General features: G+C 35.2%; 2 protein-coding genes across 2 annotated transcripts; one reads left to right on the top strand and one right to left on the bottom strand.

The window, feature by feature from the left end:
* Nucleotides 1-5,777: 5,777 nt before the first annotated feature.
* LOC111197763 (transcription repressor MYB6-like) lies at nucleotides 5,778-7,025 on the bottom strand. The gene is made up of 3 exons (XM_022699265.2): nucleotides 6,712-7,025; nucleotides 6,488-6,617; nucleotides 5,778-6,373 (listed from the first exon to the last, which is right to left on the bottom strand). Exons 1-3 carry the CDS (start codon nucleotides 6,842-6,844, stop codon nucleotides 5,893-5,895), a joined length of 744 nt encoding a protein of 247 aa, XP_022554986.1. The 5' UTR covers nucleotides 6,845-7,025; the 3' UTR covers nucleotides 5,778-5,892.
* Nucleotides 7,026-12,667: 5,642 nt separating this feature from the next.
* LOC106438485 (ran-binding protein M homolog) lies at nucleotides 12,668-15,393 on the top strand. The gene is given in 11 exon segments (XM_013879651.3): nucleotides 12,668-13,269; nucleotides 13,357-13,503; nucleotides 13,585-13,671; nucleotides 13,778-13,823; nucleotides 14,092-14,168; nucleotides 14,244-14,406; nucleotides 14,482-14,550; nucleotides 14,636-14,695; nucleotides 14,796-14,841; nucleotides 14,844-14,881; nucleotides 14,983-15,393. Coding segments are annotated over 11 exon segments (1,344 nt in total). The 5' UTR covers nucleotides 12,668-12,943; the 3' UTR covers nucleotides 15,268-15,393.
* Nucleotides 15,394-17,246: the final 1,853 nt, after the last annotated feature.

The raw sequence follows: 17,246 nt of genomic DNA, 5'->3' as shown, positions 1-17,246 counted from the left end.
AAGACAACTAATGTAATTATATTAATGAAATTACTAAAAAGACAATATACTTCTTTTTTATACTATTATCCATATTTCGAAACAATTCTCATTTATATTGTTATCCATGTTTTCAAACAGTGCCAAAAAATACTCTGTTACTTCAATTTTAATAATATAGATTTCAATCATTCCATAAATATAATGATTTTGTTTTGTTTTTATCAAAAAAAGTCTTTGCATAAAAATTTGTCTTTAGAATTCTTTCAGCCATTCATTGTACTCTATTGATTTGTGGTTCATAGGTTGTTTATGTGATTCAGCAGTACTTTATATGATAGAGTCAATCAACCCACCAGATTTAGCGAGTCAATCCTTATCCGTTGACCACTTCATCATTCATCTATCGAATTTGAAAGAAAGCATTGAATAACCAAATCTATCGAATTTGAAAGAAAGCATTGAATAACCAAATTTCATCTCCCCATCATCCACCAAAGTGATATCACCCTCTAATCTTACATTATCTTGGTATCAGAGCCGAAAGACTACAACCCAATTTGAATATATCCCCTTGCTTGGTTTACTTCTTGTTGTTTTTTTTTTTTTGGCCGAATACTTCTTGTTGTTTCATTTCAAAAATCATAAAACAATTTAAAATAAATAAATAAAAAACAGTTTTGTCATTATCGTGTTCTTGCTCATTTAAATTGAAAACCAGAAAAATAATAGAGGTAAGATACAATTCTAGCTCGTGTAGATCATTAAGAATTAAAAATAAAAAAATAAAAAAGAGAGAGAGAGAGAGTCATTTTCTAGTTTGTTTTAAGTTGTGAGCTCCACTTGCCTTATTTAGATTTTGTGCATTCCATAACTAAGAGTCCAAAAAAAATCGTAATTCCATAATTGTTTGATTTTAAAAACTTGCTTTAAAAATTAGGCATGGACATTTTACCTGGATCCGAAATCGACCCGAAAAAACCCAGTCCGGATAGGAACCAGACCGATGTTTTTACCCTATTGGATCTTGTTATAGAGGACCTGCGGATCTTGCATCCGACCCGATCCCAACCCAAGACCCGATGGGTACCCGAATTATTAACACCATAGATGCTTTAAGCCCTATCAAAAAGCCAAAATTCTCTACCCATCGATCTAATTATGAATGACTATATATAGAGCATGATTTATATTCTTTTTTTCTGTCTAACCGAGGTGGGACTTCTTTCCTAACAAGATTAATAATGTGAATTAAATAAAATGCATCGAGGGGCGTCGAAGTAAGGTTATTTGTCCAAAGAGCAAGGGGGTGGACCCAGAGCCGGTATTGGAATTTTATTGGTTAGAAGCCAAAAATATAATGGGGCCGATTAGGGTCGAACTCATGACCTCCTCAAACTAACAATAGTTAAATTACCAAGCCGGCTGAAGAAAGATTTGAAAAAATGTGGCCGCGTTATTACTTAATATTCGGCGGCCGGAAGCATGGACTTGGCCCGCTTCTGTTCAAGGCCGGCTCTGGGTGGACCACTAGGAGACAACATAGTGTTGTTATATCTCACATACTTTAATATATATACACATTTTAATACAATAAAAATACCAATTTTGGATAAAATTTTGGATATTTAAATATTTTCAGGTGGTATTTTTTGTATTTTTGGGCCGTATTCGAACCGAATCCGACCCGGAACCGAATCGAATCTGAACCGACAAATTCTAGTTATCCTATTGGGTCCAACTATCTAAGACCCGAACCGATCCGAACCCGATAGGACCCGAACCGACTCCCGAACCGAGAATTTCAAATTTCCCTATTGGGTCATAAACTCTAAAACCCAAAAAACTGAAACCCGAAAGGACCCGACCCGAACCCGACCTGAGGACCCGAGTGCCCAGGCCTATTAAAAATGAATCATATTTAATATTTCGACTTTCCACAATTGATTCATCACAAGCCTGCGTTCAAAAGGGAAAAGAGAATTCATTCAACTTAGTTTATATCGTTTTGGTCTATTATTTGCATATTTATCAGATTTAGTCTAAGTTGCATTATTTCATTTTGCTTTATTTTCTATACCAGGACTTCCACTGTTTCACTTGATCTTTGAGGATCATTTAAGAAAGAAATGGAAGAGCAAGCACATGACCAGACCCAACTGGCTGCACTGAACCAGATTTGTGTAGCTATGCATGCGACGAGTGATCGCATGGCCCGATTGGAACAAAAGAAACAATCTGGTTAGAAACAAGGCCAACGACCACAAAAGGGAGAACAAAGGTTGGGAGATGCACCAAGGAGCTGAATATGTTGAGCCCAAACCACCAGACCCTTCATGGAGAGCCACACGACAAAAGCAAAGGTACCAACTACACCATTCAGATTACTATGCTAACCAAGCGCCATCGGTTTATTAGGGGCATGAGGCAAAAGCCTTTTTGAATACACGGTGTGCACGGCTCACGCTCCAATGGCCAGTTCTTAGATTTCTTGAATTGTTTATTTATTTTTCTTATTTCTGAACAATGAGCAACCACCTATATAAGATCATATTAGTCCACTGTGATATTACCTTTCATCAATCCAAAAATATAATCAGTTTATTTTATTTTATCATCAAAAGTCTTTGCTGAAATATCTGTTTTAAGAATTCGTTGAGTGATTCATTAATGTGTTCTATTGATTTATGGTTCATAGGTTTTTCGTGTGATTAATCAGCCATTGATATCACCATTTGAAATAAACCATATTTTTTATGAAACTTAAAGCTTTCTCTTTTCATTTTTCTTTTGCATTATAATAAGGCTATAGAGTTATCTCTTTATCATTATGGTTTATGCATCAAAAAGCTCAAGCACAAAATTATACTGTTCTTAAATGCTATCAGAAACCTGGTATTATCAAATTATCTGAATATTTTTATGAAAATAATTAAAATTATCCAATATTTTTTACCCAAACATTTGAATTACTCGTTATTTAATTCACCCTTTGAATTACCGAATTTTTAACCCAAATTATACAAAAAAAAAACAGAAATTGAACTAGATCTTAATTGGACCAAAAAGATTTCAGATATTAGTTGTTTTCCAACCTTGTTACTTGAATCGAAAACTAAAATAACCAAAACAAGGCCGAGCTGAAAAGCAAAAAAATTCCAAACCAAAACTTAACCAAGAACCAAAGCTTAAGTCTGCCCACATGTGCAGGCAGCTACGTACATAACGCTCCATCTTCTATCCACCATTTGTGGTGTGATTTGTCTGTAAGGACGTACATACTTTATCGAATTTGTGATTTGTCTGTATCGACGTACATACTTATGGAATTTAGCACACAATAATAAATATGTACCATTTTGACTGTTAACAATCACAGTCACAGAAAAAATTAATTCTCTAGAAAACGTACATATTTATCCTTTACTTCTAGAAATTATGTTTCCTTAACCAATACAAAAAGATAGATTTTTTCGCAATATTTTCAGATTCAACTTCTTTTACAGATTTTTTTTTTTTTGAGAAAACAAAGAAGGGATTCCCATTTACTTCATCGAATTTTCTTTACAGATTTGTGTCATTAATAAACTTCATCAAATTTACTTCTCTTAGATATCGAATCATTTCGTCCTTTGAATTAAAATAAGGGATTCAAAAATACGATTCAACCACATACCTATTTGAATGTACCTACTTATTCTTCGAGTCTGGTAAATAATGTTAGATTTGTAAAAATATTTAGTTAAAAACTCAACCTCAGTTGCTTCCGAATACGAATATTGTATATTATATTTTTGAAAGATCCGCTTATAATCTACCCCATCTAGAAGATGTAAATAGGTATACACTTTATATATAATAATCTTATTATTATAAAATGGAAAGTGACAGCTTCTTTTGAATTTCCAGGAAAGGAGGTTGTCATGTTTGGCTGGATCTCACCTAAATCCCACATTCCCATACCTTCTTCCTCTTCTTACGCACATGATTCTTTCTTTTGTTGTACATTTTTTATTTGCCTCTAACACCATATTGAAATAAGTTGTATCCAGACTCCGATATTTCTATATATATTACAGATATATAAAGTCAGAGCATGATTAACTCGGAGTTTTTAGGATGGAGTTCTTAGCGAAAGGTAATAAACTGTTTCTTAACTTTTAACTAAAAAAATTAAGAACCGGTTCTTAAAGTCTTACAACCCCGGGTTAATCATAGTCTTATAACATAAATGTGTTAAAAAAAAAAAAGTTATAACATAAATATCTATACTTTAAGAAACTAGGTGAAGTCAATTATCAGACAATATGGTTTTTTTTTTATCAAATGATACAATATGGTTATAATGATAGATTCGGCCACCTACTTTCCTAAAACATGTCACATGTCTTCTCCCTTGTCTTATTCTTCTTTATCTATTTATTTTTATTAAATTATTTTATTTTATGTTGTCCATTTATCCCGATCAGTCAGCTGCTTCTCCACATTCCATTTCCTGTATAGAAGTCTTTTTTTTTTTTTAAGAACTGTGTTGTTTGCGCCTATAGTGTAATATTTCTTTATTTTGGCACCGAGTTAAATCAATAGATATGTTAAATTTGTTGATCAAAAGTAAAAAAAAAAAGGTACATACTAATGAATGCTTCAAGAATTGAAACGACAGAAACAAACCAGACTACGTAACGTTTCCATAACCTTCGAACCATCTGTGTAAAAGACCCAGGAGCATTATTGGCTTTCAGTAGTAATACTTAGTTGACATAATATGATTCCTTATCGTTGCCAATCTCCCGAGCTAATTGTTTCACCGTTCTAGTGATGTGCTTGTGACGCCTACCATTATATTATCTCAAGATGTAGTAGATGGTCACCTGAAATACTAATCTCAGAAGTATGAAATCGAGAAAAGTCATACGTGTGAGTAGTAGCCAAGTAGGTGGTTTTCAAATATGAATCTGGTGTCCTCCCGAAAAGGCTTCCTGCCACTCCTATTTCATAGTGTAGGTGCATGGAAAAACAAAAAATAGGTGCCCTGTTGACTCATCTGGTTCACCCAAAACAAACATCTTTGCACTCGTCTCCATGACTCCATCTTTTCATACGTATCCCGTTGCCACACTATTTTTGACCGCTAACCAACTGATGAAAGAGAATCGAGTAATACTTTACGAGAACCGGACTACTGCTTGCTCCATTGCTTTTTCCTCTATGCTCTCTTATATGTTTCCATGTTGATTGAGATGAGAAACAGTTACAGAACTAATTTTGTGCTGTGGCTCGAGAAAGTAATTTTTTATTAAATGAACTATTATTGGTTAGGAATTTGTGGAGATTTGTTAACAGCAACAACCTGTGGGAAATATTATGTAGTTCTTTTGAAGAAAAAAAGAAGAACGTATATAATGAACAAGATATTTGTTGTAAGTTGCTATACTAATATACTATATGGTCCCCGTTTTGTAACCTAACTCAAATTTCTAGAAGTATTCGGCTGTAAGCAATATCCATCTGTATCTACATGGAAAAGTGGATAACGGTTCATCCAAAATAGTCCAAAACTCTGTTCACATTTCACTCCTGATGGATTACGCTTAGAAATTTCGACAATTACTTTTGAAATTAAAAAGTTCAAATTCACTCATGCTGATCGTGATCTAATATGCTTACACATATTTTTATAATACTAAATACTAAGCTGATGGTGACGGTTACGATTTAAAGTTAGAAAGAATAATAAAGGAATAATCGGTAACACACTATGCACGGCGCTGATCGTACCGATTGATAAAGCTAAGAAAGAACGGTAAATTCCTTTGTTCTTACCACAACGGTGAAAATTTTCCAATAAAAGCCTTTAAAAGGTAAAATATATGAACAAAACTAAAACAAAAGGCCAAGAAACTGAAGTAATAATCACAACAGTGACAAACGCGCCGCCATCACTGGATCCCACCACGGCTTTGAATCTGCTGATGATCCGGTTCCACTTTTCCGACCCGACCTGACTAAAGAAGTTGACCCGGACCCAAGAGTTAAGTCCAGATTAACCTCTTTCTCTCCTGAATTATCATTGTAATAACAATCACCGTTCTGCCGGAGATCCTCATCAGTCGTCGTGCCGCTTGTGGATGCTACGTTATCGGAGGAAATATCCGTCTTCGGTCTGACGGTAAAAGAGTTGTCAACGGCCCCGTTCTGAGGTAAAACAGTAACGACGGTTGATAACTGAGACGGCACCGTTTTGGAATGAATCACGGCGATGGAATCTTTGATCGGACGATGAGTTTGCGGGTCGATTCCATGGCTACGAAGCTTCCTCTTAATATGAGTATTCCAATAATTTTTAATCTCATTGTCTGTTCTTCCTGGTAATCTTCCCGCGATCAATGACCATCTGCAAAAAAAAAACCAATTAAAAGGTAAAACTGATGCTACCCCTGTTTCTATTTTCTCTCTGTTTCTGAAATTTATTTCCCGGGAAAATTTTAAAAATGGAAAGTTTATTTACTTGTTGCCGAGTAAGCTATGGAGTTTGATGATAACTTTGTCTTCTTCATCAGAAAAATTGCCACGTTTGAGATCAGGACGAAGGTAATTAATCCATCTCAATCTACAACTTTTACCACACCGTAACAATCCTGTTGCAATCAAAGGAATAATGATAATTGCATATATATATAGACCAAAGTATTTGATTTAAACTCAATAATTATGAGAAAATAGTTATGAGACCTGCGGATTTGGGAAGTGAACGCCAGCTACCTTCGCCGTGAATACGGATGTAGTCGATGAGACGTTGGTCTTCTTCTTTGGTCCAAGCTCCTTTGTTTGTGTGGGCTTTCTCGCAACAAGGAGATCTTCCCATGGTGGATTAATATGGTTTTGCGTGTACGCGAGAGAGAGAGAGAGAAGAGCGCAAAGCAAGATGTGCGGAGAGTTTGGGTCTCTTATAAAAAAAAGGAGGTGACTTTTTGACCGAGTTGGTACATTACATGTGATTATGTGTGAGATGGTCTGTGAGAGAGAGTATGTGCTTTGCTGTGTCGTGTGTGGGGGATTTGGTAGGTAATCTTTTATTTTCTTTATCTCATTTCCCAGTTTTTTCTCCTTAGATTCTGATTTTTGTTTTTTTTTTCCTCTTTCTTATAAGTCGGTGAGAGTTCGGACCCCTGTTCAAAACTACGCTAGGCGCTAGTCGGACGGTAACCTCGGACCTAGCGAGTTACCGAAAAATCGGAGATTAAGCGGAATATACGCGGGGCCTAGTTTTTAATATTTTTTATTTTATTTAATAATTAAAATTAAATATATAAGCATAAATAACATTATAATGTGATAATTTATATATACTCGAATTTATATCAATAATTAACTTTAATAAAATCTATTTTTAAAAATATATATGTATATACACAGGCCTAGACAACAAATAAGGAATTAATTAGAGATTAGTTTTTGTACTTTTATTATAAGCATATGCGTATATATATTAACATATGCGTAAAATGTCAAAGATTGGTTGTCTCCTAGTGGTCAAGACCACTGCTATCACGCTAAGCTACCTGGCTTCGACGCCCCATCTGTGCATTTTATTGTACTTTCGCATTATAATGTTAAAGTACAAGAGTCCCACATCGGTTACAGAAGAAAAAAGAAGGGAAATGCGCTCTATATATTGTGTCCTCAACGTGAAATGTATTGTTAAGATATCGGGCTTCAAGTAAAGCCCAAAATATCTATCTTTGTATAGTAAAATTATGGGCCAATTAATCAGTTTGACGGGCTGCCTAGTCGGTTTATTGGGCCGATTAAATAGTTTCCGATTTTATTGACCGATTTGGTCAAAATAGCATGGTTATCTCTTTGGTATAAAACCAATTTTGTCTATTTTGTCTCTTTTTTACCCTTTTCATTTTTCAAATTTAATGAAATAAAGTAATTTTATGAATCAAAAAAATTATTAAAAATATAAACAATTAATAAAACACTGATATACACAAACACATATATTTTTTTGGTTGAATGATAAATAATTTTTAAAAATTTTTGTTCTAATAAAAGTAGAATTCGTCTTCTACGAAAAATGAGTTAGTAGAAAACGAATTCCTGAATAAACAAGTCCATCTACTTTTTTTAGAACGAAAAATTTACTTTTAATTAAAATTCTAAATATGGGGAATGCGAATTCTACTAATTGTAAAGATATCTAATTTTCTCTCAAAAGCAGTTTCTACTTTTATGAAGAATTCTAAAATTTTGGGAATGCGAAATCTAAATACAACATGTAAGTCTACATAAGGTAGAAATTGCATTCAAGATTTTTGTTATGGTTTTACTCATTGTAGAAGGTGTCTTCTACGGATAAAAAAACCTGTTTTTCGAAAATTAAGGAAGTTTCTGTTAAGAAAATATTCTAAAAATATTATAACTTCCTAAAACGTGTTTTGATCGATTTGCTTTGCTAAAATATTAAAAAAAAATGATTTTTCATTTTCTTCTTAATCAATCTATGATTTCTCCATAGTTTGTCTTGTGATTTTCACAAACTCTTGTTCTATGATGCATATCTATACAACATGTGGTGTTTGGAAATTTGGTGCAACCACGGGATGAGTTTTTTTTGGCTGGTGACAAAGTGGGTAGACTATTGTTATTAGAATCAGGTTCTATCTTAGAAGATTTTAAAAGAATGATTGGAGAGGATTTTAATATGGAAGAAGATTAGGGTTAGTAGGGATATTTGGTTCCGTATTTCAGTGTCTTTTGTTCCCTTTTTAAAATTCTTTTTACATTTTTTGTCTTTCTAAAACATTTTATTTTTATCTTTTTTTCATTAAACTTTTAAAAATTGTTTTAATGTATGTTTAATTTGATTAATGAAAGGTTAGTTTTGGCATTATGAAAAATATTATATTATAGGAACAACTTAGTGATGATATTATAATAAAAGGACAACCATCCTAAATTTTTGTTCCGTTTTGGCAATTTTCCCACGAAGATTTTAGTCGAATCTATTCACATGTCATTTGAAATAGAAGTAAAAGAACATCATACTACACAAATGAAAAAATTTGTCACTCACAAGAGAATTTAAACTATTAATATAACAAAACAGAAATCTTTGTATACATCATTTACACGAAATTCAGCAAATGATCTTCTTACCATCAACAGTTGATGAGTAAAATATATGATTGTGAACAGTATATGCCTCCAATTTATTTTCATTTCTTATATAAAAAAATGAAGGGCAATTCTCTCAAATAGTTTTTTTTAAGTTTTTATCATAAAAATAGCATTTAAAAAAAAAATAACCAAAATAGCCTCTTTTATTTTGAAAATTTTAATATTTATTTTTTGTTTATTTGAAACCATATCCCCAAATGACAGAACTTAGGTTCACCCCCTAGGGTGAACCTTTAAATTCACCCCACCCTTTAGCACCAATCAAATTTGCACATAGATTATTAATTAAAAAATATTAAATTAAACAAAAAATAGCTATAAAAAATACTAATTTTAACGACGCTAACGCTTCTACATAAACCCTAAACCCTAAATCTTAAATTCAAAACTATATACCCTAAATTATAAACCCAAGTCCAAACCCCTAAACCCAAACCCTATACCCTAAACCCTAATCCTAAACCCTATACCCTAAACCTAAACCCTATATCCTTATACCCTAATCCTAGACCCTAAACCCAAACCCTATACCCTAAACCCTAATCCAAGACCCTAAATCCAAATTATATACTTTAAACCCAAAAAATAGACTATAAACCTAAACCCTATACCCTAAACCCAAGTCTTAGACCCTAAACCTAAACCTTAACCCAAACCCTATAGCATCTAAGTTTGGGGTTTGGGTTTAGGGTTTACCGTTTGGGTTTTAGGTCTAGGATTTGGATTTAGGGTATAGGTTTTGGGTTTGGGTTTAAGATTTACGGTTTGGGTTTAAGATTTACCGTTTGGACTTATGGTTAAAGTTTTGGGTTTAGGGTATATAATTTGGATTTAAGGTTTACGGTTTGGGTTTAGGGCCTAGGACTTGAGTTTAGGGTATAGAGTTTAGGTTTATAGTCTAGTTTTTGGGTTTATGGTATATAATTTGGGTTTAGGGTCTATGATTAGGGTTTAGGGTATAGGGTATAGGGTTTGGGTTTAGGGGTTTGGATTTGGGTTTAGAATTTAGGGTATGGGGTTTTGAATTTAAGATTTAGGGTTTAGGGTTTACGTGGAAGCGTTAGCGTCGCTAAAATTAAAATTTTTATTTTTTGTAACTATTTTTTATTTAATTTAATGTTTTTTAATTAATAATCTATGTGGAAATTTGATTGGTGCTAAAGAGTGGGGTGAATTTAAAGGTTCACCCTAGGGGGTGAACCTAAGTTCTGTCCATCCCCAAAACCTCACCCCTTAAGTCTAGATTAGTTAACCATAAAGAAAAAAATACATTTTTACCCTTTAATAAAACTTATTTTGGTAATTTTTTTTCATTGAATGTTATTTTTGTGACAAAAACTTAAAAATGGATGTCATAGAGAATTTCTCAAAAATCGTTAAAACGTGATTCTGCATAACTAAACTTATTTTGGTCATTTTCTTCATTTGTATATATGGTAAAAGACGGGCTTGACTAAAACTTTCAAAAACGTGTGTTTCTGTTCGTGAACTTGTTTTTGGAATTCTGCTAAACCATCCAAAATGTTGTTTGAAAGCTCAATTTTTCCATGCTAAGCTTGCTGATCCAATCAGCCTCCTTCAGACTTGGAAGAATAAATAAACATTGAAAAGGAAACTAGTAAGTTCTGATCAGGAATTCAACGAACTCTCATGTCTTACAAATATCTGATGAGCATTTCAACTATGCTTTTAGTGTTTTGAAAGTTATGTATTAAGATCAGACAATCAAGAAACCACCCCATGATCAAACCATACAATTGGCAGCAAATAAAATTTTGTAGAAAATGAAGAAGATAATGTCCTCAAGCGTATTTAAAGAAAACACGTTTAAAGAAACCACTATCTCCTTAAAAAAACATATCATCTTCCTTCCCTCTACTTACTATTCTCCTCCGGTTATTTTGCTTCCTACTCCGGTGACCGCAATGTCCTTTTGCGGTCGCCGGAGTCCCTTTATGTTTTCCTCCGTTTTTCTCTGTAGTCTTCATGGTCTTCTATGTGTCAGCGGAGGTGAAGCTTTGTGATTCCTCGCGGCTCAGATCCGGTGTCTATGTAGTAGATCTGTGTTGTTCCGATGAGGGTAGTGATGCTAGAGGATGGCGGATGCTCCTCTTTGTAGCTACCTCCAGTTTTGCTCCGGCAACTTTGTCCAGAAATACTTTTATAGATCTCGCCGAGTTTCTCTTTTTGGCGGCGTATGGTTCATCGGGGAGGCCTCTTGGTCTCGGATCTGGGTTGCTTGCAACTCCGATGTCTTCTCTCTGTCTTTGTTCCTCTGGTGGTCTACGGGGGAAGCGCATGGAGTCCTTGAGTGGGCGTGTCTTTCTCATGCTCTGAGGTTACTCCGGTGGTTGCGCTTGGTGTTGCGTTGGCCATCATCTCGTTTCTGGTGGTCTGCTCGTCTCAAAGTTATAAGTCTCAATCATTGTGGTGTTCACCGTTTATGGGCTTCTCTCCTTGTGCTAAATCCAGCGGTCAACTAGCTGACAACAGAGCAGTGAAGTAGGTTCCGATAGAGGTTGGTTTTCAGTTAGGCTTTCGGTCTTCTCTCTCGGTTGAGGCTGCTCCGGAGGTGGTGTGCTGTTTGGTCTGCTTTTTCTTTATGGGCTCTAGGTTCAACAGGTACGGTCCCGGTGAGAGGTTTATAAGCGGAAATCTTTGTGTCTTAAACTGTACGACGATGCTGTCGGATAGTTCCACTGCCTCGTGCCGCCGGTGTATGTCAATGTCGGGTTGGTCTGTCAGTCCGTGCTTGTGATTCTTGGAGTGGTTCGTGATTTGTTTGCTTGCCGGAAACTGTAGGTACCGTAGCTTCAAGGTCTGAGCCGCCTTTCTCTCGGACTCGTAGCAACTGGCTTTGTCTATGGAGGGGACGCTTCATTGGTCTCCATTTCCAAACGTCCTTGAATTCTCGTCTCTGTTTAAGCCAGTGTTGTTGTGTTTAGCATTGTTGGTCAGATTAATAAACAGTAATTCTGCTATTAAAATTTGGTATAATATTTTCAAAAAAAAAGTTTAAAGAAACGAAGTATTATTTCGTTAAAAAAAAACAAGTATTTGACTAGTTGTACTAAGGCCGGCTCTTAAATAATGGAAGTTAGAAACAAATTAAAATTCCGGGTCTCATACTTTCTGTGAATAAGAAAATAAAAATATTTATTATTGCGAAAGTGAAGAAAAGTGTAAAAATTATGGACAAATATTAATAAAGCTTTTAGTGTATGCTGCAAATATAATTTTATTTATTAAACCTATAGCAGTTGAGTAATTTTTTTTAAACTAAGTTTTTGATAAAAATTTCTCAAAATTCTTTTAATAATTTGGGAAAGTAAATTTCAAGTTTTAATGAGCTGAATCCAGAGTCGATTTTCAATTATTTGCATAAATATTATTTTACAGTGTTATATTTCTGTAAAAAAAAATTAACATCCAAATTTCATAGTTCGATATTATATTTGTGAAGAAGAAAAATATCATAACTTTTTTTTGTGCAAAGAAAAATATCATAACTAATATCAAGAATCCTTGACAAAAAAAAAAAAAAAAACTTACCAATCAATGAATTTTCCGGTTTGATAAACTGTATATGGTTTGTTTGTATGAACCGGTTTACTTTTGTTATTTTCTCTGGTTAAGCTGTTACATTTTCGGTAGAGCTTTTACCGCATAAAAACATCATCATCTCTAGAAAAATAATTTGAATCAACGAAACAAACAAAGAGATATTCTCTCTAACAACTCTGTTCCCATAAATCGAAATTCTAGGGTTCTGATTCAAATGAACTCCTCCCACTTCATTCACAAATTTCGCCACTCTTCTAACCGAGAAGACATGGCCAACGAGGAAGAAGAAGAATCACCCACGGAGCTAAACACGATCAACAGCTCCGGCGGTTTCCTAATCGTCTCTCCCGATAAAGTCTCCCTCAAGTACACCGGCGCTGGCCAGCACGGTCACGACGTCGGCGTCGTTCAAGCGAATAAGCCTGCTCCCTTCAAGCGTCACGCTTACTACTTCGAGATGTACGTCAAAGATGCTGGCGTTAAAGGAAGGGTTGCGATTGGTTTCACTACTGATAACTTCAAAACCGGAAGGCATCCTGGGTACAATTCTGTCAGTTTCGGTCGTGTTGTGTTTGATTAGGTTTAGGACACTCTTTAATTTGTTATTCATGTTCTGTAATGATTTAGATGGGAACTCAACACTTGTGGGTATCATGGTGAAGATGGACTTATTTATCTTGGGAAAAGACAAGGTGAAGCATTTGGTCCGGCGTATACAACCGGTGATACGGTTGGTGCCGGTATAAACTATGATTCTCAGGAGTTCTTTTTCACGTAAGTAAATCAATGTTTGAAATGGAGATCAAGATCCAGTTCATTTCATGTCACACTTCTGACATATCTTATTGGTCGTAGTGTAAATGGAACTCTGGTAGGGACTGTCTCCAAGTACATCAAGGGTCCTCTGTTTCCTACTGTCGCCGTACATAGCCAAAACGAGGAGTATTGCTTTTATTCTCTTCTTTGTTTTTGTTTAATTGATTCAGCTGCTTGCACGTGATGTGAGGTTCATAGTTGTGCTCTTTGCTTCTGTTGTGAATGTTGGCAGGGTTACTGTTAACTTTGGGCTGGAGAAGTTTGCTTTTGATTTTAAGGTAAGTCCTCTGTGTTATTTCATAGAAGTGGAGTTTCTAGATCTTAGATTGAATACATTTATTGAGTAGTAAAAAGAAACGATTTGCATATTTTCCCTATGTTTATAAAGGTATAAATATATAATGTGACAGATGTTTTCTCTAATACAAATTGAGTACATAATTTGTGATCACACATTACCACTTAGACTCAATGATTAACATTCATATACTCTGTAAGAATGTTTAGGTATAAATTAGATGGTGATTTTCTTTTCTGTTGTGTAAGGGGTATGAGGTATCGGAGAGGAATAAGCAACAAATAGCCATTGAAAAGACATCCATACCACCGAACATGAATTATAGGTTTGCTCTTTTCTGTTCTGTTTTCAGGTTGGCAATGAATTTTCCTAAAGCTTCATTATTTTTTTTGGTCATCAGGCTAGTAAAAAATTACTTGCTTCATTTTGGGTATGAAGAGACTTTTCAAGCTTTCAACCTAGCTACTAAAAGTACAGTTCCTCCTATCTACTTTGCTCAAGAAGACGGTGTTGAGGTGCAAGATACAGCATATGCACTGAATGAGAGGAAGATCCTTAGACAGGTATTGAACTACTTAATTAGTACTGCTTTTATTTGTTATTACTGAACTGATGTATGCTTCTGTTGGTTGGCAAAGCTTATAGGGAAGGGTGAGATTGATGCTGCTCTTGCTAAACTCAGGGATTGCTATCCCCAACTTGTACAGGTGGATTGAAAAACAAGTCGTAAAGTGTTAATTAAGATGCTTTGCATTTTGATTTGAACTCTTACCCCAATTGTATTATATGCAGGATGATAAATCAGAAGTTTGCTTCCTCCTTCGCTGTCAAAAGTTCATTGAGTTAGTACGGGTATGCTCTTTGTTCCTTATTATATTATTGGCATACCAGGTCCATGGTGGTTAGACTATTTCTCTTAATGCTTTGGGGGAAATTTTTCTTACATGCATAGATTGGAGCATTGGAAGTAGCTGTGAAATATGGAAGAGTGGAGTTAGCCAGTTCATTGGTTTAAATGTATTCCAAGACATTGTAGAGGTATTGACGCTTCTTCGACCTTAAACTTGTGTGATGGATTGGTATTTGATATCTATGGGTTTCAAAGTCAGAGATTCTCGTCTCTTGTTTCTCTTTTTTAGGATTGCTTTGCTCTGCTTGTCTACGAACGTCCCCAAGAATCAAACGTGGGATATTTCCTTGAAGCATCTCAACGGGAAGTAGTGGCAGACGCCGTAAATGCGGCGGTTTTATCTACAAATCCAAAACATAAAGATCGGTTGTATTCTCATCTTGAGACACTTCTCCGACAGTTAATGGCTTGCTGTCTGGAACAGCGGTTATTGAATGATGGTCAGGGAGAATCATTGTCGCTTAACCGGCTTCTTAAGAACAACAATTGCAAAAGGATAAAGAAAAGTGATTAGCTTTAGACGTCTATGTTTGGGAACATATTTGGTTTTGATTGGTGGCGTTTGAACCGTTTTCTGGCTTACCAATATTATTTAGATGGTCAGATGAAATAGCATATAAAATCAGCAAAAGTTGAAATGTGTCACAATTGTTATAAATCATGGAGTGGATTGTCATTAACCAGGTCCGATCCAAGACCGGCTCAATACCTAGAAGATGGAGAGATGGACGAAGCCCTAGAGAGAGAAGAGAGAGAACCGACTTCAGGAGAGAGAGAGGCGGCCACAGAGCTTGGAGAAAAAGAAACCCTTTCCTTTTCCTAATAGATGTAATATTTCCATTATTATGTATTAGTAGTTTTCCTAATCCTAGTGAGTTTAGGTTTTGGATACTTTCCATTTATCTTCATCTTGTAATCCTTATATAAAGAAACCCCCTTGATCATTAATAACATAGAAATATTCGGTCTCTAAACTCTCTAATTACAACACGTTATCAGCACGATAGACTCCAAAACCCTGAGACAAAACCTTAACCTAAAAATCCGTCACACATAAACCCTAAATCCGGCGTAACTTAAAATCGATCGATCTCTCCAACCCTGAGGAACCAGACGACGATCCACATATCATCTTGAAGCTCTTGACGAGACGGATCCATCAACGCAAACCGTTCGTCGATCCGATCTCAGACGCGCCCTCACTCGCAGAAACAATACGCAGCGCCGTCTTGGTCTTTGGAACCCTAATCCCGAAGAACCCTAATTCGTCCTAGATTGTGTTCCAGCTCGTCAGCATCTGATCAGCTCCAGCACTAAGGTGTTCCTGATCCTAGATGACCTCAGTTTCCAGTTCGAATCACAGCCAGCTTGAGTTCCCAATCAACTAGCTCGAGACCCGATAGGAAGAAGACAGCTCGCGTCCGCGTCGCAGCTCGCGTCCGAGGTTCATCCGTTCATCTTGGAGGTCTGGTTTCTACAATCTGCAAAACAAAGGTAATCCTAATTCTGAGAACATAAATCAAATTTGGTTGTTTTGTAAAGATTGAAACCCTAAAATCTAATCCTTAAAGATGAAAGTCATATGATAATAGATCAAACCTAAAGAGTAAATCGGAGCTCGAATAAGTCCGTTCCCCTAAACACTAAATCGAGATTGATCTATTGATCAATTAAAATCAGAACCTTAAAGGTTTTGAATCTCAAATCAAATCTCTTTGATCAAAGATCAAAGTTTTTCGAAATCCCTAAAACCCTAATTCGAAAACTATTAAAAACTTATTGATTGAGATTAAAATTGATCACCTTGAAATCAAAATTGTTTGATTAATAAAATCAAAACCCTAAAAACCTAAATTGAAAATTGATTTTGAAATTGAATAAATATTGATTGATAATCTGAGATTTTATGATTGATAGATTGATTGATAGATCTAATCAAAATCTTAAGGCTTTGAAACCCTTAATCTCGATTTATATTCCTAAAGGCCTTGAAACCTTAAATCTCTCATTACTTAAAGCTTGAAAGATTGATTTAAAGATTAGGAATATCTACATATTGAATGAGAGTTAGGTTGCTAGATTACTTGATTCTAAAAATTTAGCTGAAACATTACCAACCTTGAAATTGGTAAACTTAATTGATATGGATTGTGTGACATTGTGTTACGAAACATACCGAACGACTGTGTGGCCTAAAGCATTGATTATACCCGCGGCCTTGTGCCCTTGATTGAGATTAAAGCCGTTTGGCTTAATGCATATCTATGTGGCCGTGTAGCCTAGTATCCGGATGGTCATATGACCCAGACTGCATTATGATCTGATCCATAAGATCGTTGTATCACTAATATGGCCGTGAGGTCTAGGCATCACAATACATGACCGTGTGGTTCAAGTATTATAAATAAACTTATGAAATCATATGCACTGATTATTTGAATTGGTTGCAAGAATTCTAAATAAAAAAAAATTGATAATATGATTTCAGATGCC

This window comes from Brassica napus, chromosome C3, assembly GCF_020379485.1.
Source record: "Brassica napus cultivar Da-Ae chromosome C3, Da-Ae, whole genome shotgun sequence".
In the NCBI taxonomy this organism is placed as follows: domain Eukaryota; kingdom Viridiplantae; phylum Streptophyta; class Magnoliopsida; order Brassicales; family Brassicaceae; genus Brassica; species Brassica napus.
The sequence above is the reverse complement of the archived record's forward strand: the minus strand, read 5'-3'. Positions and strand labels throughout refer to the sequence as shown.

Coding starts and splice junctions, on each gene's coding strand:
- LOC111197763 (XM_022699265.2), bottom strand. CDS start 6,844: ATGGGAAGATCTCCTTGTTGCGAGAAAGCCCACACAAACAAAGGAGCT. Junction 6,618..6,711: donor TTCACTTCCCAAATCCGCAG/GTCTCATAACTA, acceptor TGATTGCAACAG/GATTGTTACGGTGTGGTAAA. Junction 6,374..6,487: donor CATAGCTTACTCGGCAACAA/GTAAATAAACTT, acceptor TTTTTTTTGCAG/ATGGTCATTGATCGCGGGAA.